Source organism: Barbatula barbatula (genome assembly GCF_947034865.1).
Source record: "Barbatula barbatula genome assembly, chromosome: 2".
NCBI lineage: Eukaryota > Metazoa > Chordata > Actinopteri > Cypriniformes > Nemacheilidae > Barbatula > Barbatula barbatula.
Window position 1 is genome coordinate 5,552,911 of NC_136767.1, and position 27,673 is coordinate 5,580,583.

The following is a 27,673-nucleotide window of genomic DNA, read 5'->3' on the forward strand; positions in this document are numbered from 1 at the left end:
TTATTTAGCAGGTGATAAAATCACAGGTTTGGTCATTGTTTTAATGTAATATCAACATATTTATTAAACATATCAGGTTTACTATCTTTAGTGGTACACTTTCTTAAGTGGAAAAAGCAAGTACAGTTTTATGATTGCATGTGTGATATATTTATGACAGATTAAAGATAATTCTTTCGCGTTTAAAATCTGTCTTTCATATATTATATTAATAAAACACTGTCACTTGGCTGCAATCATATTAAAGCATTAGGTTGGTTTTCAAAAAACATTCTCATGCCCTGGATGCTTTAAACTTCTTCAGTATTCCTTTGGAGGCCACTCATCAGGGGATTTCTGCAAGTTGACCTCCCCCATGATCGGGCCACCCACATTCACAGGATTGGCCATTCTAAATGAGCCCATGTGTACTCCATACTGAATCCTGACGAACAGGGAATAGTACAACACAGGAAATGGGCCTTCTTTGAATATGGATAGAAGGATTTTGTGGACATAGGCAGTGGCCTTGAACCCCATATTTCAGGAAAATATAATTTCTTAATATAGTTTTGAGAGAAAGAAAAGTAAACTTTAAAGATTATGAACATTTGAACTAAAATGATCATTTTGACATAATACAATACTTGTTCTCTCTCAACATAGCCTACATATTAGTGTAAATCTATTAATTGTATTGGTTTAATTATTCTGTGGTATTGTACATCATGTACTTTTATTGTGGTTTACATTTATTTGAGGGTATATAAAAGTCTTCTCAGAATGAAGTTTACATCAGGTGATAAGATAAAAGATCGTGTTTTTTCACTGGTATGGTGCAATTTAATTTAATTTGTCTCTTCAGTTCCTCGAAATTCAATGCTTTGTATTTTATGAGGAAAATGTGACTAAATTGAGATGAATGTGGCCCATTCATCTCAGTCTCACTGCTTCCTAATGTTCCCCTTAGTCTAGCGCATACACCGTGGACTATTCTGATAAGCCCCACTGTTCCAATGCTGAAGAAATTTCAGCTTGATTTAATTAGGCAAAGGGAACCGGGGGCTAATATACACTAATATACACGCCGCATCTTAAACTTACAGTCTTCTTTTACACATCAACTAAAATGTACATGTTGACAAAATCCACAGAAAATAAACAATTGAAAAATGTGAAAAACATGGATGGGACTGTTTGGTAAAATATCTCAAAAAATGTGCCAATATTTTGTCATACTATGGTTTTACATGCCTCATACAGTACTTAAAAGAGTAGCCTATGGTATGACCACTGTGGTTTGTACGAAGATCAAATATGCTATTAGCATCAAATCATGTCAAAAACAAATAAACAAGCATGGTTGTGTGAATAGACTATTATTTCTAGATGTGGCCTACAAGTAGCACAACATCCATCATCCAGTTTTCATTAGTTAAGAAATATTAATGATAACACTTTGCTCTTTTTACATTTTGTAACTCATCTGGGCATTTCGTGTGACCGCCATCGAACATTTAAAGGGGACCAAAATAAAAAGAACTGATATTTCTGCCATTGATTACTCGCCTAGTTTAACATCTGCATGACTAATTGGCATATGTACCGATTGGCTTCGTAATTCTGTCTCTCCACCAATAAATTGGTGTCTGGTGGGCGGTCTGGCGCATTATGGTGGTGGATCCTGCACATTGGTGGTGGTTGAGGTGATCCCCCTTCGATGTAACGCACTTTGAGTACCCAAAAAATATGATTTTCTAAAAAATTCAACGCTTTGAAGATTGGTTGCGTTGGACTCTAAGGAGGAGTCAGAAAGCTTCCAAAACTACCTAAATTTGCGTTTTGGGGGGAAATGGAGGTCATACAGATGTTAAAGTACTTAAGGGTGAGTAATTAATGACAGAATTTTCATTGTTGGCCGGAGTTCCCCTTTAACTAAAATGGGAGGAGAGTAAAGGGGGCTAGTAGTGACGTGTACCACTGGGCGTGGTTTGTGTTCGGTGTGCCTGCCATTGAGAGGATTCAGTGTGCGGTGGCTCGGGCGGAGTCGGCTTCACTGTGGTGAAACGATCTATATCCATAAGTTACAAAATAATAAAGCAAACTCAGTCAGCGGTTTGAGAAGTTACCTACCGCTGGATGTTACTTCATCGAGGACGCCACATCTGAGGTGTACTTTATAGCATTTACGTAGGGTGGATTTGCCTGAGATCTGGAGTTACGGGAAGCGTAGGAGGTTTTTTCGGCCCTGCTTTTCATGAACGGGCCCCTTGCAACTTACTAAAGTTTGCATATACACTTCGTTTTCTCTCTATTCTCGCCTTTAGAAGGTACGTGTACTTCTTCTATCTAATATGCGGTAGGTTTGTGATTAGTATGCGGTTTAATGTAAAGGCAATGGCATACGTTTGGGCAGGATTGCTTCGCTGTGTCGATTGTTCCAGTACAGCGTGTCCCAACTCATCCTATTAAAGCACACTCCACGTACTTTACATTCACGTTGGACATATATTTCCTTTCCTCCCGACTGTGCAATAATTACGGTAAACGAAAGGGTTATGGTCCAGTGTCACAACTTTAATTTGCTTTGCATGCAAAGTATCATAGGAGAGCTTTTGCTTTCATAATCATTTACTAAATTTAGCGCTAACTTTAGCCGCCATGCTAACGTAACTAGTAACAATAGGATTAAGTTTAAATACATCAATCTAAAAGTGTTCGATTTACTTCCGTTTACGTAAACGTCATGCGGTAAGTAGTATTTTGATATTAATATTTCACAAATGAATAGTCGCAATGTGTGGTGGTATCTGATTTGTTTGTGAAATTAATAATTAATACTTTTTTTTGCTGAAAGTTAATTAACTTCCTTTTATTCGACCAACGTGAACTTTTTCGTTTAATACAAAAAAGTATTAATAATTAATAATCGTATTTGATACTCTGTGGTAGTTTCGCTCAGTCAGCGGGTCTTCTGTGCCATTTTTATATTTTGTTGTATTAGCTGTTCCCGACTTTCGAAACTTTAAAAAAAATGGCTTTTTGCGTTAACAGCCTGTGTAGCACTTTATTGTTTGCAAGAAAAATATACTTAATTTCAGACATAAACTGGCCATTTTCACAGTTAAGCGTCTTTAACATAGAACATAGAAACGTATATAACATAAACATAGAACAGTTAGGCCATTTAAAATATATATTTTTGGTTTACTGCACCAAAATAAATTTGTTGTTGTTTGTATGGAATGGTTCTTACTTACACTTATATGAAAGCCATTATAATAGTTTATTTATAATGAATGGTTAAATATGTAACGTGACTAGTTTTCTAAGGTTTGTTTTAAATAACATTGTTTTGTAGTTACAATCCTTTGTTGTGTGTAAACGTAAAATAGCTTTTCCTTTGTCTTGCAGAGAGATCCATAGGTACGGGCTTCACACAGATGGGAAGAGTATGTCTGAAGCACCTTGAAGGTGCATTCAATCACTGGACTGTTAGTTTCACATAATCCACCCACTAACACGGACTATCCTGTGTGGAGGAAGATTAATGTTTGTATTCTTAGAAGTAAAATCTTTTTTTCTTTAACTCTCACCTCTCATCTGAAAGTTGGTTCAAAGAACATTTGGAGTGATCTTCATAATTTCTGTGACGGCGAAAGATTGAAACCAAATCATCAAGATGAGTGCAGAAGGATATCAGTACCGAGCCATGTACGACTATAAGAAAGAGAGAGAGGAGGATATTGATCTACACATAGGTGACATTCTTACTGTCAATAAGGGTTCACTGCTTACAGTTGGATACGCGGAGGGTCTGGAGGAGAGACCAGAGGAAATTGGATGGCTACCTGGTTTTAACGAAACCACTCAGGAGAAGGGTGACTTTCCTGGTACGTATGTGGAGTTCATCGGCAAGAAGAAGATTTCTCCACCAACTCCCAAACCAAGGCCCCCAAGGCCTCTGCCTGTGGCCCCTGGACCTGCCAAGCCAGATTCCGATTCCGAGCAAGGTGAGTGGGCTTTTTCGTGTATACACCAGACACAACGTTGCATTCTCTGCCTTATTAATAAACAAGAAATACTCAAAGCATTTTTCTAAACTAATGCAATAAAGGAAACTAAATATATCTAATTTACCTTTGAAAACAAAACTAAACTATTTACTATTTCCGTCTAGCGCATGTTTCCGTAGAGAAACGGTAGGAAAGTAGCGCTGTGGTATGGTAAATCGCGTTGTCTTTATGAATGGTTGGGCCGGTCACTGTAGCTCACAGCAGACACATACTTTGTGAAGTTCTGTACAGTAATGAAAACCGGTCGAACCACAACAAAAGGTGCACTCAAACAAATGCTCCCAAATATATTTTGAGGTCGCACAGGTTAAATATAGGGAGCATATGCGACTAAAATGGTCACAATTTCGAGCCAGCACCCCATCATGCCAATTGCTTGAGGATATTGTGCTCTCGCCAGACCCAGAAGATCTTGCGCCATGAGATCTCGTCACACCTCTAACTTTTGCTTGTTACACAGTTAGTTAATTTTCCCTTAAAGCTCTTTATAGTTAACCTTTAGTTTTATATTTGTTCATCAGATTTGCCCCAACCAGTTGTCGCAAAATAGATCTATATATATTTTTTTTAATGTTTAATTTGTGTCGTATACCATTTTAGCTGGGCGTTGTTGGATCACAACAAATATTTTCCTCAACTAAATCCATTCATGCTGATGCTAAGCCCAGGTTCCTCTCCTAATATACCCACTCGCCACTTGTTCCATTTTTGTCATTAGTGACCAGATTTTACAGCACCATTTCATCTAGAGTTTTATCGCTGCAGTACACAAATGTCCACTGAATATTTAAGGCTGTTTAAGGTTTGCATTGGGCTATGGTTCGTAATTGCAAACATGGCAGAAAGCCCAGATTTGGATGAAGGCCTTTACACAGTACTTTGTAATTGTCTGGTGTTACTGAGTATTTTGCACAGCCACAGTATGGGCGTTTAGAGCCCCCCATGGCTGCTTTAAAATCTCCATAGTGTGATATCTGTATTTTTATTAGAAGCTAGGGCTGCATGATAAATCGTAATTCCAATTTAAATCGCGATTGAATCGATATGGCCATCGCGATTGTGAAATCGTAAGATTGTTTTATGCGCAGCTTGTTCGTTAAGTTTTTTTAAGTGTGTGGGAAATACAGCTCCATCTGAAAGCACTGCGTTTGAGTCATTTAAAACGTGCATTTAAAAAAATCTACACATCATGGAGGAGCTTTGGAAGGTTCAGTTCAACTTAGGATGTCCACAGTTTTATAACAAGTTGTATGTATGTACATCAAAAACGTTATCAAAATTGTTTTGAAAAAGTTAGTTGAATTTAACATTTCTAAAGTTTTTCCTATCTATCTTATTGTAAACCTATTATCATGTCGAACCAAAATTTAGGAGACCACCTCACCCTCCTAGCGCCACTTGCAGTGCATCTTTGGTAGACCGAAAAAAAGGAATTTCGCTGCTGTCCTTCCAAAACCTGTTTTTCAGGAAATAGAAAAACACATGTTCTTTTAAAATGATTACATACGGTGTCGTTAAAGTTGACAAGCATTTCTTAATACTTTTTGTTGGTTAGATATTTAATAAACCCAGTGACAAATCCTTCTTATTAGTTACCCTTTATGTTTATGGCAAAAAGGAAAAACACAAAATATGGAGCATCGAGGTTTCAGAAGGACAGCAGCGATTTGTTTGTAAATCTAAATGGATAGATTACTGACAAATACTGACAAACAGTTGCTTCTACCATCATCGTTATACTTAAACGGATGTACATCTAATGTGGATTGGAAGTAAAGATGTCCGTGGAGAAGAACTGTATAGGCTGTGTACAAACCAACCAAGTGTAAAACACACCATAACATTTTTGTAGTCAGCCAAATGTAGTTTTCAGCATATTGCTGTTGCAAACAAACTAACCCAGTTGTCATGGTGATGAATAAATAGGCTTTTTGGGGTTACGTAACATAGATCATAAGCAAGATATGTCACTCAATCATTGCACTCCAGAGTCAGTGTGACAAACTAGCATGCTACTTCCTTGTCCTGTTTCTTCTTGGCAGAGGAAAATGCACAAACAAGCTTTTTTAGTTCTTCACCAAGAGTTATTTTTATTGGATAAACCCAAGGAACACTCTGGTAGAAATTGTTTAAGCTGTATAACTGTGGTTAAAGTTCGACAATTTATTTTCTGTTCCATTCTCAAAAGTGATTCCAAGTTTTGCCCATGTTAACGGATGTAAGAGGAAGCTTAAATTGGACAGCAGTTGAGACAAAGTTTTGCTGAATGTAAACCACTAGCAGGAGATCTGGAAGTCAGCCAGGGTGAAGGCAATGTGCCCCTCGTGCACCTGGCACCGGGATGTGTTCTCCCACCACATCCACCACCACGTAAACAACATAAAACTCCAGATCTCCCTAATTGTTGGATTGTTAGAGTATGTAATTCTGACACTAAATTAGTTTTGTTTCAGAGTTTTGTTTTTTCTATTGGTTAGAACCAATGATGGTGGAAAGTCTATGTGTCTAAAGGGAATAAATGGAAACCTGTTTAGAAATAGTTGTTTTTGCGGTTTCATTTGATCAATGACCGTTTCTCTTTAGCACGATTTTGTGTGAATAATTTCCATGTAACTGTAAACAGAAAAGTCAGTTGGACATTTAGAGAAATTATTTTAGCCTTGCTAGAAAATTCCTGATTTCTCTTCCTCATTTGAAATGAGTTCTGTGGTCACAGGTTCTTTAACATGCGCAGATAGACTGACTTATTTTCTAAGTTTCTGAGAATACAGAAACAAAGTGGCGAAACATTTTCTAAAACACCGGGAAAAGCCCTCTTTGTATTAGACAGTCGAGCATGTGTCATTGTGACATAATAAAATGTTATTTCTAGGGATGCACAGATACCACTTCAACGTAGAAGAATTGCATATATTTGTATCTTTTATTGCCAGAGGTGGATAGTACATAAGCATTTTTACTTTCAAGTACATTTTTAAATATCTGTACTTTATCAGAGTGTTTGCGTGCGTGCGTGCGTGCGTGCGTGCGTGTGTATGTGTGTGTGTGTGTGTGTGTGTAGGAGAGAGAGTCAGAGGCCGTAGTGCAGCAGAGGCCCAGGATTTGATTGTTATTGCCTCACTCTGTTCGAGATGTACTATCCCCCATTTGGTTAAAATGTAGATCTTTCTTGGTTTATCTCCTCTTGCCTCGCTGGCTGATTTCTCCAGCTTTTTAAAAATGTTTTGGGTATATCTTCTGGGCCCGGGCTTTGCAGAGGAGGAGCCGAATGAGAGGGAGTGTTTAACATGGGGCCTCTAATACTACTCTCTCTCTCTCTCTCTCAGCCGTAGGGGCTTTATAGAACAGCAGATGTGAAATTCCAGATCGGTCCGACTCTCAAGCTTTTTTAAAACATTAGCGTGCTCCTTTGTGGGCCTCTGGAGGGTGAGGATCAGTATGTGCCTAGCCCGGCTTTATCGCTTCTCATTTTATTGTTAACCCACTTTTACTTGAACTTTCAACAGCATTCCGGGGCCACGAATGGTGCTACTTATATTTATCTGCACCTTTGCGCTTAAGTAAAATGTTGCTGTGAATGTTTGAACTCTAAATGACTTGGTGCAGGGATTTTTTTTGTAGTTGTTTTGTTTTACTGTAATTAATATAGAAGGAAAAAAATGTATGTATGAAGAAAAAAGTTGTTGACCAATACATAAACTTACATTCCTGAATCATTCCAAAATGTTGAATGGGGATGATCTATTATTGCTTTCCCATTGTAGATGTTGCAGTCCTGGAGCCAATATCTACAAAATGTTCTATAAAACAAATGTAAATTTTGGAACTTTGGAAAAACATTTGTACAATAAAGCCTCAGAATGTTCTGCGTTCCAGTGTTTTGGAATTCAGGAGTCTCTTTGCTTCCACGCGTGGTTTAAAATAGATGCGATCAGCCCTTTTGTGTTGCTTGACTGCATAACCAGCACGATGCCCGCATTTCATTAGATATGTCAGGCTTTTGGCATGCAGTTTGCGAAAATGATGCAATCTGTGCTTTATCTGGAGCTCAGCCCTCAGAAAAGCTATCAGTTTTACATCTGTTTGTTTTTGAGCTTTATCTAAGTTATACGTGATGCAGGTCTCTGATGGCTGTGCCGTTGTAGAACAAAGAACATTTATTTCAAGGATGCAGGGTAGAAGAATTTTGAAAAGGCATGAAAGGAAGAGAAAAGGGCTTCTTGAGAACCTACAATAAAACTGAGAGTAGTGGTAGTGGTGGCTGGTAACTGAAAGTGTGCGAGCTGGTGGGGGGAGGTATTGCTACCTCTCCTTTTCAGGGCCTCTTCAACACTTGAACGAACATCTGCTATATGAAGCAGCCCTCTGAGGGAGAATTGTTACTGGGTTTCATAAAGAATGTGAACTTTCCCTTACAGAGCAGCAGAAGCCCCAATGTATACACCTATGAAAAGGTGTTTTTCTTTGTATCCACACTTTAAATAATGTTGAGGACATATATATACTATAAAATGTAACACAAATGAAAGCATGTGAGTTACATAAACACAAGGGTTGTCACAAAATATGATTGGGGATGGGGCAAAATTATTCACAGTAATGATATTATTGAGATATGCATCAACATCAAATAAATAAACAAACTAGGGCTGTCAAACAATGTATCACAATAAATCACATCCAGGTGTTTACATAATATATGTCTGTGTACTGTGCATAGACATTTTGTATTTATAAAAACATACACAAATGCTATATATTTATGAAAAATACAAAAATGTTGTAATAATGAATAAACATTTATATATAATTAAAATGATTGGTATATATAAATAAATGTAAATATTTCCTAAATTCGTATACATGTATGTGTTTATAAATACAAAAACGATACTGTATGCACAGTACACAGACGCATATTATGTAAACACAAACTTTTATTCTGGATGCGTTTAATCTTGATTATTTGTTTGACAGCCCTAAAATAAACTATTGCAGACTAATAAATTATTATGTAGTGCCGAATATCAATTAATTTTTTGCCAGTGATTCACACGGAATCACAGAGAAGATTGTAACCATTGTTGCTCTTCCTGTGGTGCATTCTGGAAAGTTTCTGTTTAGCATTGCAGGAGTTTCCCCTTTATTTCAAACGGCTTGGAAACTTTTCTTTTAGTTCTGTAAAGTAAGAAGGAAGGTAAATTTATTCATTCAGTATGTCCAAGGTACATCGCAACCACCAATGTCCTCTTTGTATTTCTCTCTATTTTCCCATCATGGCCAGATGATAAGTGATATATAAACCCTATGGCTTTTTTAAGGCGTGCCGTTCTCGTTCAGGGTAACAAACCTTGTTAGATCATCGTGGTTATATCCAGGGCAGTACTGGTTTGTGGCAGTGAGTGAATTTGTGCACGTTCCTGGGGCTATGCCTGAACAGTTTGTGCTCTGTGGATGTATTTAGCATCATGACGAATCCGTACAATCGCCTCTAAGTGACGATTGCAGTGTGCAGCGAATAGAGCTCTGGCAAAAGGAACTGTTGTGCAGAACAAATCAAAAGTCTGCGTTTGCAATGGTATGGCTGTGTTTTAAATAGCTGCCCTTTCTGACCTATACAGTAGTGATGCACGGATAGCGGTTATTATCATGAATTATGCAAATATTAACTACATTCTCTAAAATATGAAAGCGTTTTAAATGCATTGTTATCAGGCAGACAGGCACTAATTTGCAGACTCTCATTTAAAAAAAAGGAGGATGGGACGGGGGAGGCAAAACAGATCTGAGAGAAAGTAAAAAGGCAGAATTAAATCAAATAATTTCTTCATCCTGTATTTATTTTTTCTGGCTCGATGAGCTTTGAATGATTCGTTTCAATTGTTTAAACGAATCCGTTCAAAAGAGTCATTCGTTTGCGAATCGTTCTGATCACAGTGTGCGTTCGTGCAAACTCGAAGTGTACACTGTACGTTGTGTAATCGGATTCATCGAGCCATCTGCACTTCTTAAAATATTACACTGAAGAACACCACATTAATTTAAGAAACGATAAGAATACAATATTAACCTTAACAGCCACGAAATACAGCTAATAGAGCTCCTTGCTGAGGAAAATAAACAACAAACCTCCAGCGCCTACAACAACCCGCCTATAGCAAAACAGAGCCTCCGTAGTAGCGAACGCAATGTTTTCGTGACAAGCCTACTGGGTCGTGCAAGTTTAGAATTAACATAACGTTATCGTTTGCTGGTGTAGATGCAAATATAGGTATAATTATTGTTACATTTATCTCAAATACGAATGTATCCCTCGAATGCATATTGCAGACCTTTCTTGTCATAAATCAGCGTGTCATTTTTCCAGAAATTCTTCGCTATTTCCCGGAGAGTGCACACATTTACACTTGGGAGCGCATGGCAGATACCAAAATTTTATTGGACATAGCGACAGGATCGAAGGGGGGCTGGGTTTTGCAAAGGGTCAGGGCAAAGCTACTTACCGAAGGCCAAGCATGTCTACTGGGTAGATTAGCAACACGTTGTCCAAGAGGCTGATGGACAAAAACAACTAAAATATGCAAAGGGTCGACTAAAAGTTTGTCACTTGCCACCACCCCTTCCATCTTTTTTTATCGTTGGTCTGGGTGTTTATTGACATGGCATTGCTGTCAAGATTCTCACTGCCTTTATACTCCAATGGTTGTGTGGGTGAAAGAAAATGCATGAAACTGTTATAACACTGCTTGAATCGAGAAGTCTGTTAAAATGTCCTCAGTCACTGCATAGCATTTTACATTTTATTTTTTGTTGTTAAAACATTTTGCATCCAGAAGTCTTTGAGCCTTTTTTTAAAAGTGAGCATATAGCTTAACATTTATTAATTCTAGAATGGTTTTTATTAACAAAGCATTTAATTAAATCCTGCAGAGTAGTATTTATTTACAGTTTTTTAACACTTTTACGCAAACATTATGATTTTTCCAGAAATTAGTCCTGTTTTCTTAAATCTTTTGAAAAATGTTTGACTGACAGCAGCAGGGCTCTGTGGTGTTGACTGGTGGATGTAATGCTGATAAATCAGATGCTTTCAAACTAAAGGATAAACCTTTGAAAGAATAAAGGGATTATAATTTCAGGTGTGTGATATTGTGTTTAGATTAAGCGTTTGAACAACTGAAAAAACATAGAACTTGTTTTTTTAATACACAGTTCTGTTTTGTTTTCGTGAAAATACAATACTAGAAATGGTTGAATGTTTTTCTGAGAATCAAAGCTAAGAAGATGAAATAGTCTGTGTTGTGGCATGATGCTCTGTGTGACCTGTTTTATAAGTGTAAGATGTCCTGAGCTGTGCCATTTTTTGTTATATGAAGTCAGGTTACAAATACTTTTGCTTTTGCATCAAACGATTTATAATGATAACCTCTCATGCTAGCGTGAACACTTTTTATTCTTTTTACACCTAAATCGACTTTCCTTAAAGTTTCTGCCAGTCCAGAAAGTACAAACAAAATGTTATTGTTTTGTTTGTTTCACCAATAGGGGGCGATACATTAAATTCTTTCCATTTGCTTTCAATTTCTGATCGTCTTCACATATTTATGTGATTTTTTTCTGCCACATGGAATACCAAATATTATTTAATTACATATTAGTATAGTTCAGAGGTGGACATGACTTAAGTATTTTACTCTAAAGTACATTTTAAAATATCTTCACTACTTCTCATGAAAATCTTTCCCCCGATTTTTACCTTTCAATACCCAAGTACAAGCTCAAATCTAGCACTTTTACTTCTGTTCTTTTACTTAAAGTTTGTTTACCTTTAAAAGTGGGTTTTAATGTACCGAAATTCTGTATTAAAGGTAAACAAAATATTTTAAGAAATGTAGTGGAGTAAAAGTATGACATTTACTTAATAATGTTGTGAAGTATTTTTACTCTCATATTGTACAGATACTTGTTACTAAAACTACAAATACTTAAGTGCTGTCCACCTCCAGTAAAGTTTTAATCTCTATAATCTGTGTATGATCCAATTTGATAACAACCCATATGTCTATTGTTACACACTTTTTATGTTGAAATGAGCCTTTATGAGCAGCCTTAGGAAAATAGTTCTCGTCGTAACATCTTGATGATTGATAAGAGTTAAACGGGTTCCTGAAAAGCAGGTTTTATTTGGTTTATCCCTGAAGGGATATGTGATGAAATCATAGAGGTTCGCTTGGAGGGACATTTCAAAGAACCTCCCTAATCTGCAGTGGAACCACTGGATACATGAGCAATTGAGCATACCTCCTAAAATGAACTGCTTGGAATGCTATCTTTAACATCATATGCACCTTCTCTGAACTCGGTCTATGGTTCAGATGTACAGAGATGTTACCACTAAATCAAAAGCAGCTGCGCTCCCTTTAGCTTAAGTTCATTTCTGTGCAACCTACAAGACCACCAAACATTCAGATACTATGACTGTTGAGACTTGCCCACGGAGCCCCTCTTTTTTTCTCGAGTTGCTACAGCAACCAGAATCTGCAGCTCTCCTGATTGGCTGTTTGAATCAGAGCTGGCCCGCTTTCTGTTTTCTGTGCGTCTAATTGTTTTGAATAGAATACAAGGTGGTTTCAACAGTTTTTCACTCGCTAGTGTTTACCCATAAAGTCTTGCAGCACTTGAACTTAACCACAAATTCATCTTTAATTGTTTCCATCGCCGGTTGATTGCGTGATCTCTGTTGCACAGCTTGGATAAATTATGCCTTGGAGTTGGAAACAGAGGGTGTTTTCATGTAAAGCTGTCCAGAGCATTTGTTCATACTCGAAGATCCAGCTTTTGATACTCGCCTTGTGTTGAGAGGCTTGGCACGGTAGGTTAATATTGGTTGAGCTCACGTAACGATTTCAAGGTAGTCCTTGTGTTATTTGCTTAAGGTTTAAGGGTGTTAAACAACTCTTGAGTACTAAACATTGACTTATAATTCATCCCACACTGTTTATTCTTTAAGTTGTGTGGTCTTTTGAAGAGAAATTTGCAATTATGTGATGAATTAAAAATAAAATGGTTCCAGTGAAGTATGGCTTGAGCCACAACAGGGACCACAATGCCATAGAAACTTGAGGAGGGACTTTTTTGCGTTTTAGAACACCAAAAACAACACTTGCACGTTTTGAACAGTCAAGCACTGCATTTTTCTCAGAAACATGTAGTTTCTCTTCTGTACTTTTAGCCCAGGCATGTCTCGGGAGCATTGCAGGACCTTGAACCGAAACATTCAGACGGTTCTACTATCATCAATTCTGGCTGTCATTCCATTCAGCTGCTTGGAAGGCCAGGGCTATCAGGTCACCCCGAGTTACTTGGAAGCAACTTGATCCCCCTTACCTTAGCTTTGCATCTCTATGGAGATGCCCTTCCAACACATGTAAATAAACACAAACCTCTTAAAATCTACAGTTCACTAAAGCTACGAAATAGATAAAATATGTAATTTGCGATTGTTGAAAACCAAGACTCAAACTAGGCCAGTTTCAACATTAGGCTTAGCCATTGCAAGAGTGACTTGGCACAAAACGTATTATTTGAGAAATGTGGTCATATGTAAAGTCGTATACCTATATTTGTCACTTTTGACCTGAACATTTTGAAACGGAGTAAAATTAGCCCAGTGCTATGAATCTGAATTCTACGAACCAGCTGGTCGGATAGTGTGTCCGTCTGGGCAAAAGGTTACCTCTCAGCGTCGTACCGTAGTATCACTAGTCTCCAGATCTCTATGAGAAGTCTTTTTCATTCCCCCTCCGCCTACTCCGAGTTCTCAGAAAACGAATAACTCTCCTTACATTCGCCATTGCTTTGCCTGTAATAGAGTCCAGATGACTGCTATATTTCAAAGTAGAGCGCAATAGAAGGGGTGAGATATGAGCACTCCAACTTTTTTTGCTTATCTCCCAGGCTTCCAAAAAAAGGCTCAGAGCTTTGGGACTAAACAAGACTATTATTCTAATGGCTTAAACCCCCATTTCCTCGTCTGGTTATTTTTTCCATTTAGGCACCTCTTTCAGAATTTTAATTTAAGCCATACCTTCTAAGAAACTTTGCAAACTGTAAAGATCCTTTTGATGGGTCTTTAAAAAAACAGAGTGAAGGGAATCCATTCATAATCAACCGTGTTTGGGTCTGCGGGCTTGGACGCCACTAACAGTAGTGCCTTTTAGAAATCCTAGCGTTTTAAAATGCCGTACACCAAATCCAAATAAAGCTCAAGCCAGGCCCGCTGCTCTTTCATGCCCACACCTGGACTTGTAGATCTCAGAAAACCTCCACCCTACACCACCGGTTGCGTATTACGGTCTGTTTGCTCAAACTTTCTCCACAGCACACTTAATCATATCCTACCGGTCAGCACCGGCCCTGTACTGGCTTTGGTCACGCTTAGATGTTCCCTTCAAATGTCCTCCTGGCCACACCACATAAACTCATGAAAGCGATTATTCATCTAAGCGTGACTGTGGAGTGGGTCAAGGTGTAAAGGTTGTTTTCTTTGGAGACTTTGAAAGTCTTCGACGGTCTTGGTGCTTAATGAAAAGCTAGTAGAGTTGTTCAAAGTAACCCGCAGGCGTTTGTTGATGTTAAATATTCAACTTTTTCTCTTGCAGGCTCTTGCACTCTGTTAGACCTGACAGAGCAATTTGCTCCCCCAGAAATGGGGCCGCCCATGCTGCTCAAGCTCCTGGAGGCCATCGAGAGGAAAGGTGAGTCCATCTTTTACCTTACTTTGAAGGAAATGCTATAATTATAGCTGTCTTCTACATGTCTGAACTACATGTATGAATTCTGCACAGGCCTAGACAACCCAACGCTCTACAGAAATTTCACTGCTGGAGGAGGCCTTGATGTGCGACAGTGTTTTGATGGTGGTGAGTGACATTTCTTTCAGCAAAATATCAAAGATCCATAATATCATAGAGACTTGGGTGTTTTTTGACACTGGCAGTCATCCACAACAGCTTGGCACTACATAGCAAGCTTTGCTTGAGCAAGTAACTTGTTTAGAGCACAAACTTGTTTCTTGGTTAGAATACATGGTTAGAAATATGTTGTTGGCATCATTGATTCCACTGACATTAGTGTTTCTATCAGACCCAGCGTCGATGGATCTCGAGCAGATGGACCTTCAGATGTTGTGCGATGGTCTGAGGAGATACCTTCAAGATCTGCCTCAGCCCATCATACCCTCTGCCATCTACAATGAGCTGATACGCGTTGCTCAAGGTGAGATTCTGCATCCACATCAACAACCTTTTAACATGTATAAAGCCAAATTAATGCAGAGTAGAAAGAAGGAACTTCAGCTGGCAGCACTCTGGGCATTTTCTCACAGGCCGCGTTAACCGGAATATTTTTTTTTAACAGTGACGGAAAAACCTGAAGCACGTGCGTCATTTTGACAGATTACAATGAGGGCAATTTGTAAATCCCCTTTATGTCCAGTTGGTAGCGTCCAATAATTTCCTTTCATCATAACGTAGGAAAGGGACACATGTTTCCCATTCATTACTCATAAACACCTCGGCCATTCAGGAAAACCCACACGGTGGGGAGCCAGGCGCGTGCTTAAACAAGGCATTGGACTATGAAGTCCCACCACACTCTAATTTGTTATGCATAGTTTCAAAACGAACTGAAAATCGTTTACACTTTTCATAATAAAACGGCGATAACATTGTTTGAGGCGTTGTTTCTGGATCTGATTCTGCAATGCATGCATCTGTCACTTAATCAGACCCCCGCGTTGCGTGCTCACATATACACAGGTGCACACAGTTGTGAGGTGTTTACTGACTTGTTTCCTTCGGAGTGTGTTAGCGACTAGCGTCATTTTGGATAAACCTTAACTTTAAGTGGAAAATTTCTCTCTGCGTCTTTCTTACCAAACAAAATTACTTGTCATTTACAAGTACCTGTCATTGTTTCTGACTGGACATATGGTTATAATCATTTATTCCGTTGTATTACAACACAGTAAGTTCAGAGAGTAAACGCATGTACATAGCGATGATATCACAAACTGATTAACTTTGTTAACATCTCAATTTATGTTTTATGATAAAACTCATACAGCCTTAAAACAAATGATCAGACCAATCCGCATTGATCTCGTAGCCACAGGGTGGCGCCAATGTTCTCATTGGGTAGTTGAGACCACATTACAAGTCTCATAGGTCTCATAAAAAGGACATTATTTTTCACAGTCCCAACGTTCCAGCACCAACTCATCTGTCAAGTTCATGTGGTTGTATCAACCCACACGAAATTCACATGTTCAAAAAACATGTGATCGTGTGTGAAATGTGTGTTTTTGGACCATTTTGATGTGAAACCCATGGGATAACATGGTGGTATGTCTCCACATGTGATCACATGTCAGCACATGTTGCACATGCCATCCCATCCCATGTGTTTCACATGGGATTCACACCAAAACGATCTAAAAACACACATTTCACATGTGTTTTTTGCACGTTAAATCATCCACATGTTAAAAACACACAGTACATACTTTGAGTAGACCTGTTCCAACAACTATCTGATTGCATCTGCAAACTCAGCCAAATCGATGGCGATCAAGTATTGCAGGTGTTTTACGAGCCGTTGGCTTAAGGTTATCTACCATCGCTTAAAACGAACACTCTGTCCGTCCACAAAACAAACTGTTAGCAATGCCAAAGAGTCTTTATCCATTTTTAGAGAGCACACACAGTTTTTTTTGCTTTGTACTTCTCTTTTGGTAGTGTACAGTCACGTGGGTGGAAACAGGATATCTGTGGTTAATAGACTAACGCAAACCTGAAAGCTTATCTGCGACATCAACACTGTCAGCCAATCGGGACCTCACTCTGACATTGTCTCTCTTGAGATCATTCTGCGGTTAGAAGTGCACTGAGCACATTTTTCCACATGACACCATGTACGCTTTTTTGCTTATGTCCTCACCGATCATTTTATTTTGCCCACTTTCACACTCAAAGCACATTAGACACCTATTCGGGAAAAGTCTGATGACACTTGGGAAGGTGAGCGCTAGCGTGGCCTTGACCTCACGTCTGTTGTATCTCTGTTTTCGCAGAGGTGCAGGCTACAGATGAATGCACCCATCACCTGCGGCTCATCTCCAGCTCTTCAGCTCTTCCTCCGCAATATTGGCTGACCCTGCAGATCTTGCTGCGCCATTTCTCTCGCGTGTGCCAGGCCTCAGCAGCCAACCTTCTCAGCGCCCGCGCGCTTGCAGAGATATTCAGCCCAGCACTCTTCAGATATCAGCCCACCAGGTACACGCTCACTCAGACGCATATTATATCTCAGCTGGTAGCAATATGCTGACCTTTCTTTCTCCTCCTCAGCTGTGAGCCCAGCCCTGAAGCACACATCAGAATAATTGAAGTCCTGGTGACCAATGAATGGAGTGACAGTCGGGCGGCTCCAGGTAAATTATACCCAACATTTTGTGCGGTTCGGTTACCAACTTTCTTCAAAATATCTTCTTTTGTGTTTTGCGTAAGAAAGAAAGTCATACAGGTTTGAAAGACAAGAGGGTGAGTAAATGATGAGAGAATTTTCCATTTTTGGGTGAGCTATCACTTTAAGTGCTAGGCCATGGCTCCATCTAAAGTGCACGTTTTTGTGGTGGGCAGGGCACAGACTGACGTGAAGGATTATACAGTCATATTATGGAATTTAGACCGATACATAAACTTTATACAGCAGAGTAAATGGTACATATTGCTCAATGAACAGATACAGAGAACATTGCGTTGTTAAACCAAGTATAAAATCTGTAATCTTTTATTCGCCCTGAAGTCATTAAAAACTTGTAAAGGACTCTTTGGTATTTTGATAAATGTCTTGGCTGGTTTTGTTTGCAAACAATATATGTCAGGGAATGTGTTGTTGATGGTCACCAACATTCTTTAAAATATCTTCTTTTGTGTTCTGCTAAAGAAAGTCATATAGGTTTAAAATAACATGAGGGTGAGTTAACAATGACAGGGTGCCTATTTTGGGGTGAACAATCTCTTTAAGAGGAGAAAATGATCAAACTTCTACACTTCTTTTAACATACTAATAATGTTCTGAAATAAAAAAGCTGTGCATTGTCACTTAATCTGTTTGCTGGAATGTAACGCTGACATGAATGTTTAATGTGCTGAAGCACTCTATTGAAGAGATGCTGGTTTGCTCCCTCGATTTTGTGGGCCATGTTCTTTATTGTGTGCACACTCAACAGGGACTAGTTGTGCTTTTATAGCACTAGTAAAGTCTCCCTGAGCTTGTCTATCTCGCTCGGGATGCCGGGGGGGCCTAAGTCTGGCTGTGTGACTGTTTAAATGTTTTATTACCTGTTGGGGCCTATTTATTCCTTGCCCTGGCATGGAGCGAGCTCAGCTGTCAGTAATTTGCACCTGCAGGAGGCTGGGTTGGGCTAGACGAGCCCAGACTCAAATGCATACCCGTCTCCATTCTGCTCGACAGCTCGGTTCCTTCCTGTAGCTTTTATACAAACATTGGTCACACAAGTGCCATCTAAGTCTGGTACTCACTCACTTTGCTGGCTTGCCCATACATGATTTGTGCACATGTGGCAGTACGTGTGTGTGTGTGTGTGTGTGTGCGCGCGCGCGTGCCTGCTTTAATTGAGCAAGAGGTTGCGTGCATGCATGTTCCCAGTTACCGGGTGGTTATTTTAAGCCAGTGGCAAAAGGCCCACTTGGATTTGGTTTGCTTGAAGTGCGGTCTGCTCCACAGAGCTTTCTTGTTCGCCCTGCAGTGGCGGCTGTTCTGTCTTGCAGATGTTCTCACACACACACGCTTGCAAACGTTCACTTCCGAGGAGTTTACTCCACCCCCCGGCCCCCTCCTGTCTGGGCCACATTCCCCTCCCAAAACATAAGAGTGCACAGCTCAGCAAATACTTGAACCCGAGCGAGTTAATCATGAGACAGAGAGAGAGAGAGAGACAGCCGGCAACAGTCCGATCGCAGCAATCATTAACCCAGCCGTCCCAGAGCAGGCGTCATTCACTGCCTCTAACAGATCTGCTACAGTTCTCCAGATTTCATGGCTTCAACCTGTCGCAACAACTTCTCCGGATTGTACTGGATTTTTCTTTTGAAGAAATAAACTTCTGACATCTTTGAGGTCGGAGTACTTCTCGAGAGCCAGTGGAATTTCTCTTGGATTTACAAAGACTCATGAGGAAAGCTTAACAGACGGATTTGCTTAATATAAGGCATCTTGACTTGTGCCGAACATGCACAACATGCAATGTAAGTTTGTGGTTAAGATGTCTCAGAAAGTTTGATGTAATGATTGGTTTACTTTGTCAAAGAAGCAGTTGGGCAGATGGAATCTGTATCAAAGTAGAACAGCTTTGATGGGGAGTTACCAATTTTTTCCAAAAGTCCTTGATAGTGTTTTATAACGGCCTCTTCTTGCAAAAGGCCTATTTAATGTCCTGGCTTTTTAGGGAGGTAAGGAGCTCTGACAGGCTCATATATCAGTGCTGCTATGCTTTACAAGCTGCCAGTGCTTCTGCGTATCAACGGTCTATGGAAAAAAGACAAGCGCACCGAATGCAACCTGCTGCAAAAGTGGGTTAACCTGTTTGACTTACACTAGCATGCCTGAACATGTGAGGTGAACGTGTGTTGAATTCGTCGGCTGCTATGAAAGTTGGGGTATACAGTCTTTATGCATCCCTGAGCTTTGGTTTCACCTCAGTGTGATTTTATTTCCCTGTCCATCACGGTCCGGTAATCTCACGCAGAGGTGGTTGGTTACACTTGACCTACTGCTTGTTAAGTACCCCAACTGAAACCTCTCTGACCTGTCTTTAGAAAGCAGAGCATGACAATAGCCCACGTTCCTGTGGCGGTTTAACCCTACTGAGAACTGCGGCTATTTCAGGTGCCCTCTCGAACACGAATAGCTGATCTCTGCCCTCCCACAGCCCTCTGCGAGTCACATTCGGGGATTATAAGAAGTATTTGCAATCCGTGCCTGCCTCATGACCCGGCCTTTTCTTTGACGTAGGGACTGCCTACGTGCCTCTGCAGCAGCTATCATAGCTGTGCTTTTGTCTGCCTGCCAGAGGGAGGGCCGTGCTGATCGCCACTGCTCAGAGAGGGGCGGAGCTTAGCTGAGCTGCATCACAGATGCAGGAAGGGAGGGGTGGCAGAGAAAGACAGCCAGGCTTCAGTTCCTTTCCTCATTCGAAAGATGCTGTGCTGCAGTGCACCTTGTCAGTGAATCACATCCATCTGTTGGCAAAGCTCACTTTGCATGCCGAGAGGATACTGCGGATACGTTGCGCTTTAGATGCGCCTCTTTGTCGACTTTTGAAGGGATGAAGTGCTGTTGCTATGACATCATTGCACTCAGCACTTGGAAGATATAGGAGCAGGTGATGAGGCAGGAGTGGCCAGCAACAGTCCCGCTGCACTATTGGCTGGGGTAAGTGATGTAATGGCTTTTCCTGACCACACAAACCTTTCAAACCTTAAGAAAGAATCTGGATACAAAGTATCTGTTCGGTGGAGGTTTGGCATGCTCGTTCTTCCAGATATGCGACGATATGGCGGATTTAGAGTGTCCGAGACTTGATAATGGATCCGGATCGGATCTACTGTTTTACATAGAACTAGATGCGCCAGGTAATCGCTTGAGTTGGTGCAATACGAACTAGTCATTGTTAAGGGTTGATCAGATTGATGACAGTTGTGTCAGTAGTTTTGTATTCATTCTGCGGTGTCGAAACAGGTTTAACGTTTTGCCGTTGACTTGCTCTTAAGTGTGTATCGATGTATAAGTGTGTGCATTTTATATCGCATGCGATCATAAAATCATCAGGTACCTCACAGAGCATTGTTACAAAAATCCAAGATCTGTTCAGTAGATTTTTGCAGTTATCTGGTTTTTATTTTACACACGTGTGATAGTTTCTCACTGCACAGTGCAGAAAATGCTTAGCGACAATAGTGACTGAAGTGAACAAAGGAGAGAGAGAGATGTAGTGAGTGTGCATGGAGGAGGGGGTTGGAGGATAAAAATAGCCCACTGCCCCAGCTCTGCCTCATGCTCCACGGAGACTGCACTGCCCCCGCTGTTTCTCGTCACTCAACCCGTCAGCCAATCAGACGCAACATCTGCCCCTTTACATGAAGCAACATGTTCTCAATGGTTAGGGGGTCTTTCATGAATGTGCATATTGGATCACTGTCACTTTGAAAAGACCATATCTGGTTCTCTGCATGCAACCATTGACATCTTTTCTTGGTTTCTGCTACCGAACACTTACCGGGAAAATGTGCGGATGCTTCATTGACTCAGTTTCGTGTTATGACTCATCGATGTAAGCATTGCGTGCTGGGACTAATGGATAATAGATGGTTTTTTTTGTAAAATGCATGCTGCTCTCCAAGTCGAGCTCTGCTGGAGAGAGCATGAGAAGCATGCGCTCAGCTGCATTTAATGAAATGGAAAATGCCGGGAGGGGAGGAGGTGAAAGATCTCGCAAACTGCAACAATGCTGCATGCTTTAAAAACGTGACTCCCTGTACAGCCTGCAAAGCAGAAGGAAACGCGCATCACTGCCTTGACACAAAACAGCTACAGGATGTTTTCATAGCTTTTTCTTCAAATTAAAACGTACTGCTTTAGTAATGCTGTTATATCAGATTGAAAGCGCTGAAATGTCAGGGCAGAGGTTTGATTATGCTTTAACAAACAGAACATGTGTATTTTATAATGACCTTGACTCGCACAGGATATGTTACAATTGTGATGTTAACCAGTCTCTCACTCTCTTTTTGCAGCACTACCTCCAAAGCCACCCAAACCAACATCTGTCACTAACAACGGTATGAACAACAACATGGCTCTCCAAGACGCTGAATGGTACTGGGGTGATATCTCAAGGCAAGTACTCATTCATGACATTCATGCCGTTCATGCCGTTCAAGGGTTTTATTGTTGTTGATCGAAGGCTTTATTTAAACATTTGGTTTCTGATACAGGGAGGAAGTCAACGAGAAGCTAAGGGATACCGCTGATGGTACGTTTTTGGTCCGAGACGCCTCTACTAAAATGCACGGGGATTACACTCTCACGCTAAGGTACGTTTTCCTCTGGCAACTTTATTTCCTCAAAATTAGTTTTATTTAGCTTTGACACCTTGACCCTTCAACCCTTTTTGACATCATGCTTTTTATTGGCTATACAGGAAGGGAGGCAACAACAAGCTAATCAAAATCTTCCATCGAGATGGGAAGTATGGCTTTTCAGACCCTCTGACCTTCAACTCTGTGGCAGAGTTGATCAACCACTATCGGCACGAATCCCTCGCCCAGTATAACCCCAAACTAGATGTGAAACTACTGTACCCTGTGTCCAAGCACCAGCAGGTAATCATCACTGAAATAGGGAGTGTCCATATGAAGAACTTTACATGAAGTCCAGTGTACGGATCTGTGATCTGTAATGAATAACATTCCTTTTTCAATGTATTTTTACAGGATCAGGTGGTTAAGGAGGACAACATTGAAGCTGTTGGGAAAAAGTTGCACGAATACCACCAGCAGTATCAGGAGAAAAACCGAGAGTACGACCGACTCTATGAGGAATACACTAGAACATCACAGGTTGGCAAATTCTCCTGTACATTTATTGATTTTCTATAAAAGCAATTTAACAAAGCCTGACGTTCTGATGTGCTTTTATGTAGGAAATACAAATGAAAAGGACCGCTATTGAAGCTTTTAATGAGACCATAAAGATATTTGAAGAGCAGTGCCAGACGCAAGAGCGATACAGCAAGGAATACATTGAGAAGTTCAGGAGGGAAGGCAACGAGAAGGAAATCCAAAGGTGAGCGTCGAGTCTGAAAACCTCAGGTGTGGTTCTTTGGAGATGCCCAGCGTTTAACACATCACAATTCTGCTTTATATCAGGATCATGGTAAACTACGACAAGCTTAAGTCGCGCATCAGTGAAATCGTGGACAGCAAGCGGCGCCTGGAGGAAGATCTGAAGAAGCAGGCGGCGGACTACAGAGAGATCGACAAGCGGATGAACAGCATTAAGCCTGACCTCATCCAGCTCAGAAAGACCAGGGATCAGTACCTTATGTAAGTAGCTCATCCTGCATAGGTGCTTTTTGAATTTGGAATAAAGTCATTAAAAACATGCTAAGGTCTTCAAAATGCTAAACGTGTTCGTTGTACCACAGGTGGTTGACACAGAAAGGAGTGAGACAAAAGAAACTCAACGAATGGTTGGGAATAAAAAACGAGAACCCGGACGAGTGAGTATTCTCTACCTCACAGACAGTACGTTTCAAAATCCTCTGGGTTACAACCGCTAACTCACCACTTCTTCTTTACAGTCAATACTCTACGGTGGATGATGACGAAGATTTGCCACACCACGATGAGCGATCCTGGAAGCTGGGCAACATTAACCGGATTCAGGCCGAGGCGCTTCTGAGGGGCAAGAAAGATGGAACATTCCTGGTCAGGGACAGCAGTAAAGCCGGTTGTTACGCCTGCAGTGTTGTGTACGTAATTTGTTTTTTTATTAATGTTGGGGAAGACTTGGGGTTAGCAATGCTATGAGACTATGGGTACAAGTACCTCTTTTGTTATTCTGTTCATCATCATTGACTGCAGAATTTGGAAATAAGAAAGGGTATGGCGCTGATGTCTTAAACCGTCTTTTTGTGTTCTTGCAGTGTGGATGGCGAGGTCAAGCACTGCGTCATCAACAAGACACCCACGGGATTTGGCTTCGCTGAGCCCTACAACCTTTACGGCTCTCTGAAAGAACTGGTCTTGCACTATCAGCACACGTCCCTGGTTCAGCACAATGACTCTTTGAATGTCAAGTTAACATACCCGGTCTACGCACACCAGATGCGGTGAGGACTCGTTGAACACACCCTTGAGACTCGTTACAGAGACGGCAGTTGAGAAAGGGCCTCCCCTCGCATGGAGACTCCCCCAGTAGGGCTGCTGCCTAGGACCGCTTGCCTTGAAACGACCATGTCGGAAAGACAAAGCGAAACCCGAAACGAACATTTCAGCCACTGAGACTTTCGCCAGTCTGAATGTAGATTTCTTTCTTGAGCAGAAACAGTCGGACTTGAGCAAATTTTCTCTCAGAATGGAGGACTGGAGGCCTTTTCCAAATGGTGCTTGTTCATTTCAAAGCTTTACCCGCTGCTGGAATGTGGAACGTTGATTTAACCTCTGGAGTGAATCTTTACCCTCCTCACCTGCTCAGATCAGGACCCTTTGTGTGTGTTTGTGTGTCTACGAGAGAATGTGATGTGACCAAAATTCACAGTATCTGAAAGCTATCGGGATGTTCGACATGTGTGAAACCTTCACGAACAGACCATGGAATCAGTTGATCAAATGTAGCAAGATAGCACTTTCAAAACAGTATCTACTTGTTTTCCTGACTTGTTTATGAACATTGGATACGACACGCCTCATCTCAGAGGAGCACAGTGACGAGAAGCGAGATGTTTGGCGTTTTCTTTGTGAGCATTATTGTGACAGACTCTAAATCCATTTCTCCTTTATGGACGGGCAAGAATGGAACATACAGAAAAATACGTCACGCTGTATATACAGATAGCATCAAAAGCTACGTGACAAAACCATATTGTACCAAAAAACGCAGTTCCTTCTCAGTTGTTTCTGCTATGCAAATTCTATATTTTCCGTCTTCTCTGCAGAGTTGTGATTTTATTTTACACATTGCTACCCATAATATAAACTTGTTTTTATTGCTTAAAGGTCTTTTTTATGTCGTATCAAAGAGGATATTTTAAGTGTCAAATCGCCAAGAAAGATGGCTTCAGTTTTACAGAAGTGAGAAAAAAGTACTTTATTACATATTTCTTTATCAGTCGCCGGTAAAAGTAAAGAGAGAGTATTTTATTAGTCTTTTTCACTTGGAGCTGATTTTCTCTCGGGCAGAGCCCAGAGAATATTAGCGCTGCGTCTACAGTAATGGTGAAAATATATCTGAACATTTTCAATAGAGCAAACATCAATAATAAACGATTTGAAATCACTGCAATTCGAAACAACACGACACTGCATTTTCCCAAATGAATATAGAGGTTTATTTTATGATATTTGTTCCACAGTTAAGAGCGAAACGATTTGTTCCTCTGGAATGATGGTGAAATGCGTTTGTTTCGGTGATGAAGACTAACACCCTCTCATTCCTTATCAACATAATATTTTTCTGTATCAGAAAATCATGAAGCGTTTACGTGGATCAGCTCCGTTCCACTGGTACCCGACGTTCTAGTTTGCACCACACGCTACGAAAATGCAAATTCATCTGGATGATACACATTTAGGGGGAACTTGCCAGCTTTACAATTTTCATGTCTAGATACAGTATTCTCAAATTTATGATCGGTGAAGTCAGTATTGCTTTTGCCTTCTGCTTTTGTGTACATTGCACTTGGCAAACGCATTTGATATTTTGCATAAATATACATAAACTTTGACACCCTTAATGAATGAGATCATTTTCATTGTTGCTTTTTTGTTAGTAAGCTGTGCGGTCGTATGTTTTTATTTGTTTGACTCCTTGTTTTAACTAGGACTGATTGCCTTAAATTTTAGTTAGTTGTTCACAATTGTCGAAAGTAGGCTGTACAGTTGAGTTCAGCAGTGCGTTTTCTTATCCGTCTTGTAAAATTGTCAAGGAGAAAGTTTCTCACACGTGCATACGCAAAGCGATTTTTGTCCAACAATATATTTTTTTGCCATTTTGTTTGAATATTAAATGTTTCTTAAAATGTGGTTTGAGGGAAATGTTTGAACTTAACAGACCACACTACAAAATCATGATTCGATGTTTGGAAATTCATGTATAGTTTGCGATTCTTTTCTAAGCTCTGCAAATTGACACTTTAAACCTTCACTTTGTTTGGATAAAAATTGCTTCTACCTTTACGCTCTTCATCTCCTGACACATCCATTCATGTTTTACATCACGATCAGACTTTTTCTACAGCCCCTGTTCTCTGAATTGCAACATTTTGTGAATCCCATATTTTCTGTTCTTGAAATTGTATTGTATTGGTTTACAGACATTGTTAACACAATGCTGAGATTAAAATTAACCAGTGTGTTCCAGCTCTAAAATGCTTCAGATCTGTTTTGTCTTTTTGTAAAAAAGAAATGAATAAACAACGTTTTAGAAAAGACTGGTGTTTCTTACAGATTTTTTATTTCTGGTCTGTTCTTTAGGTATCATTTATAGATAGCATTTGACTGTTGAACTCTTTGTACTGTTGCAGAGACGTTTTGAGGTTATGCAAATGTTGTGGTATGGTATGATGGCACGTCATTGATGTCACCGGTTCCAAAAAGGGCTGAAGGTTACAGAACTTTTTGTTCTCGCACTTAGTAAGCTACAGGCCAACTCTAATCAGCTCACATTTTGGACTGTGTACAAAATATGTATTATAAAGGAAATCAAAATGTGTCCCAAAACCATTTATCAAATGCACACCCTTTGTCGAAGATTCTTTTTTCCTTGTAAAAAGCCAATTTATGTTATGTAAATGTATGCATTTTTGTGACCCTGCAGGTAAACCGGGTTAGTATGACCTATAAACAATTTGATTGAACATTTTAAAGCATTTTAAAACCGTTCTTAGCAGTTCACAAGCAGAAATGGTCTTGCATAACTCAATTGTCAAAATCTGCAGAAAGACTGATGGGTTTGAAATCGATGGCATATATTGGATTTTTGACCTCTCTAACCCACATCCAGGTGCTCTCAAATGCGACGAATGCAATGACAGCAACACATGCGTACATTTTGAATTGGAAATCTCAATTGATATTGCAAGAGCTGAGAACAGATTTAGAATGGTGACCTATTTATTTTGATTCTACAGCATTTGGTTGACCATGCACGTCTCAAGCTAGCTACGCTGAAGCTTGAGTATGTGAAAGGAAACCACAGTCAAGAGCGCGGCGAATGTGCTGTTCTCCGGAAAAAGGAAGGACTGTAGTGCCACACACTCTTTCACTTCAAATGAGAAGAACTTTAGTGTGCTTTGATGTACACTACGAAAGTCTAAACAAACTTTTCCATTCTTTATTGTTATTGTTACTCTTGTCCACCTCTTACAATAAATAGCAAAGTCATCAAAATGTTATATATTCGATTTTGAAGTTAAACCCACCATTTGCACACTTGAGAACTCTCTTAACAACATGAATCTGCCTCATAAATGCGTGGTGGTCATAATTATGATTCCAGCTTTTCTTTTGCTGCATGCTCCGATTCATCTATTTCAAGTATGGCATTTTAAATTTCTTATAACTTTATACTTCATATGAAACTTTTGACTTGCAGTGCACATGTGTGCATATTTGCATATTTGTCACCATGGTGCTTGGATTGCAAAACAGCCCTGGAATGACATGCTGCACTAAATATATTTAGATCTCATTTTAACAATCATGTAACATGTATGCGGTGACTGTTAGAATTCAGTAACAGTCTGTCACTACAAC

General features: G+C 40.0%; 1 protein-coding gene across 7 annotated transcripts; it reads left to right on the forward strand.

The window, feature by feature from the left end:
- The first annotated feature begins 1,951 nt into the window (after positions 1-1,951).
- On the forward strand, positions 1,952-26,349 carry pik3r1 (phosphoinositide-3-kinase, regulatory subunit 1 (alpha)). Of its 7 annotated transcripts, XM_079476588.1 has the most exons (17): positions 1,962-2,309; positions 3,394-3,453; positions 3,590-3,992; positions 14,717-14,812; positions 14,903-14,977; positions 15,201-15,332; positions 17,188-17,389; positions 17,462-17,544; positions 21,932-22,034; positions 22,133-22,231; positions 22,339-22,519; positions 22,631-22,756; positions 22,840-22,982; positions 23,066-23,242; positions 23,344-23,418; positions 23,500-23,670; positions 23,845-26,349. In XM_079476588.1, exons 3-17 carry the CDS (start codon positions 3,662-3,664, stop codon positions 24,032-24,034), a joined length of 2,184 nt encoding a protein of 727 aa, XP_079332714.1. In that variant the 5' UTR covers positions 1,962-2,309; positions 3,394-3,453; positions 3,590-3,661; the 3' UTR covers positions 24,035-26,349. The 7 variants fall into 7 exon arrangements, with proteins under 7 accessions (XP_079332713.1, XP_079332714.1, XP_079332712.1 ...); XM_079476587.1 differs by having other exon boundaries at positions 1,952-2,309; positions 3,394-3,992; XM_079476586.1 differs by having other exon boundaries at positions 1,984-2,309; positions 3,394-3,992; positions 21,932-22,038; positions 22,137-22,231.
- Positions 26,350-27,673: the final 1,324 nt, after the last annotated feature.

What these genes read in the sequence shown, in the direction of transcription:
- pik3r1 (XM_079476587.1), top strand. Translation starts at nt 3,662, where the DNA reads ATGAGTGCAGAAGGATATCAGTACCGAGCCATGTACGACTATAAGAAA. An exon ending in AATACACTAGAACATCACAG is followed by an intron (nt 22,757 to 22,839) that starts GTTGGCAAATTC and finishes GCTTTTATGTAG; the next exon opens with GAAATACAAATGAAAAGGAC. An exon ending in AAAAACGAGAACCCGGACGA is followed by an intron (nt 23,419 to 23,499) that starts GTGAGTATTCTC and finishes TCTTCTTTACAG; the next exon opens with TCAATACTCTACGGTGGATG.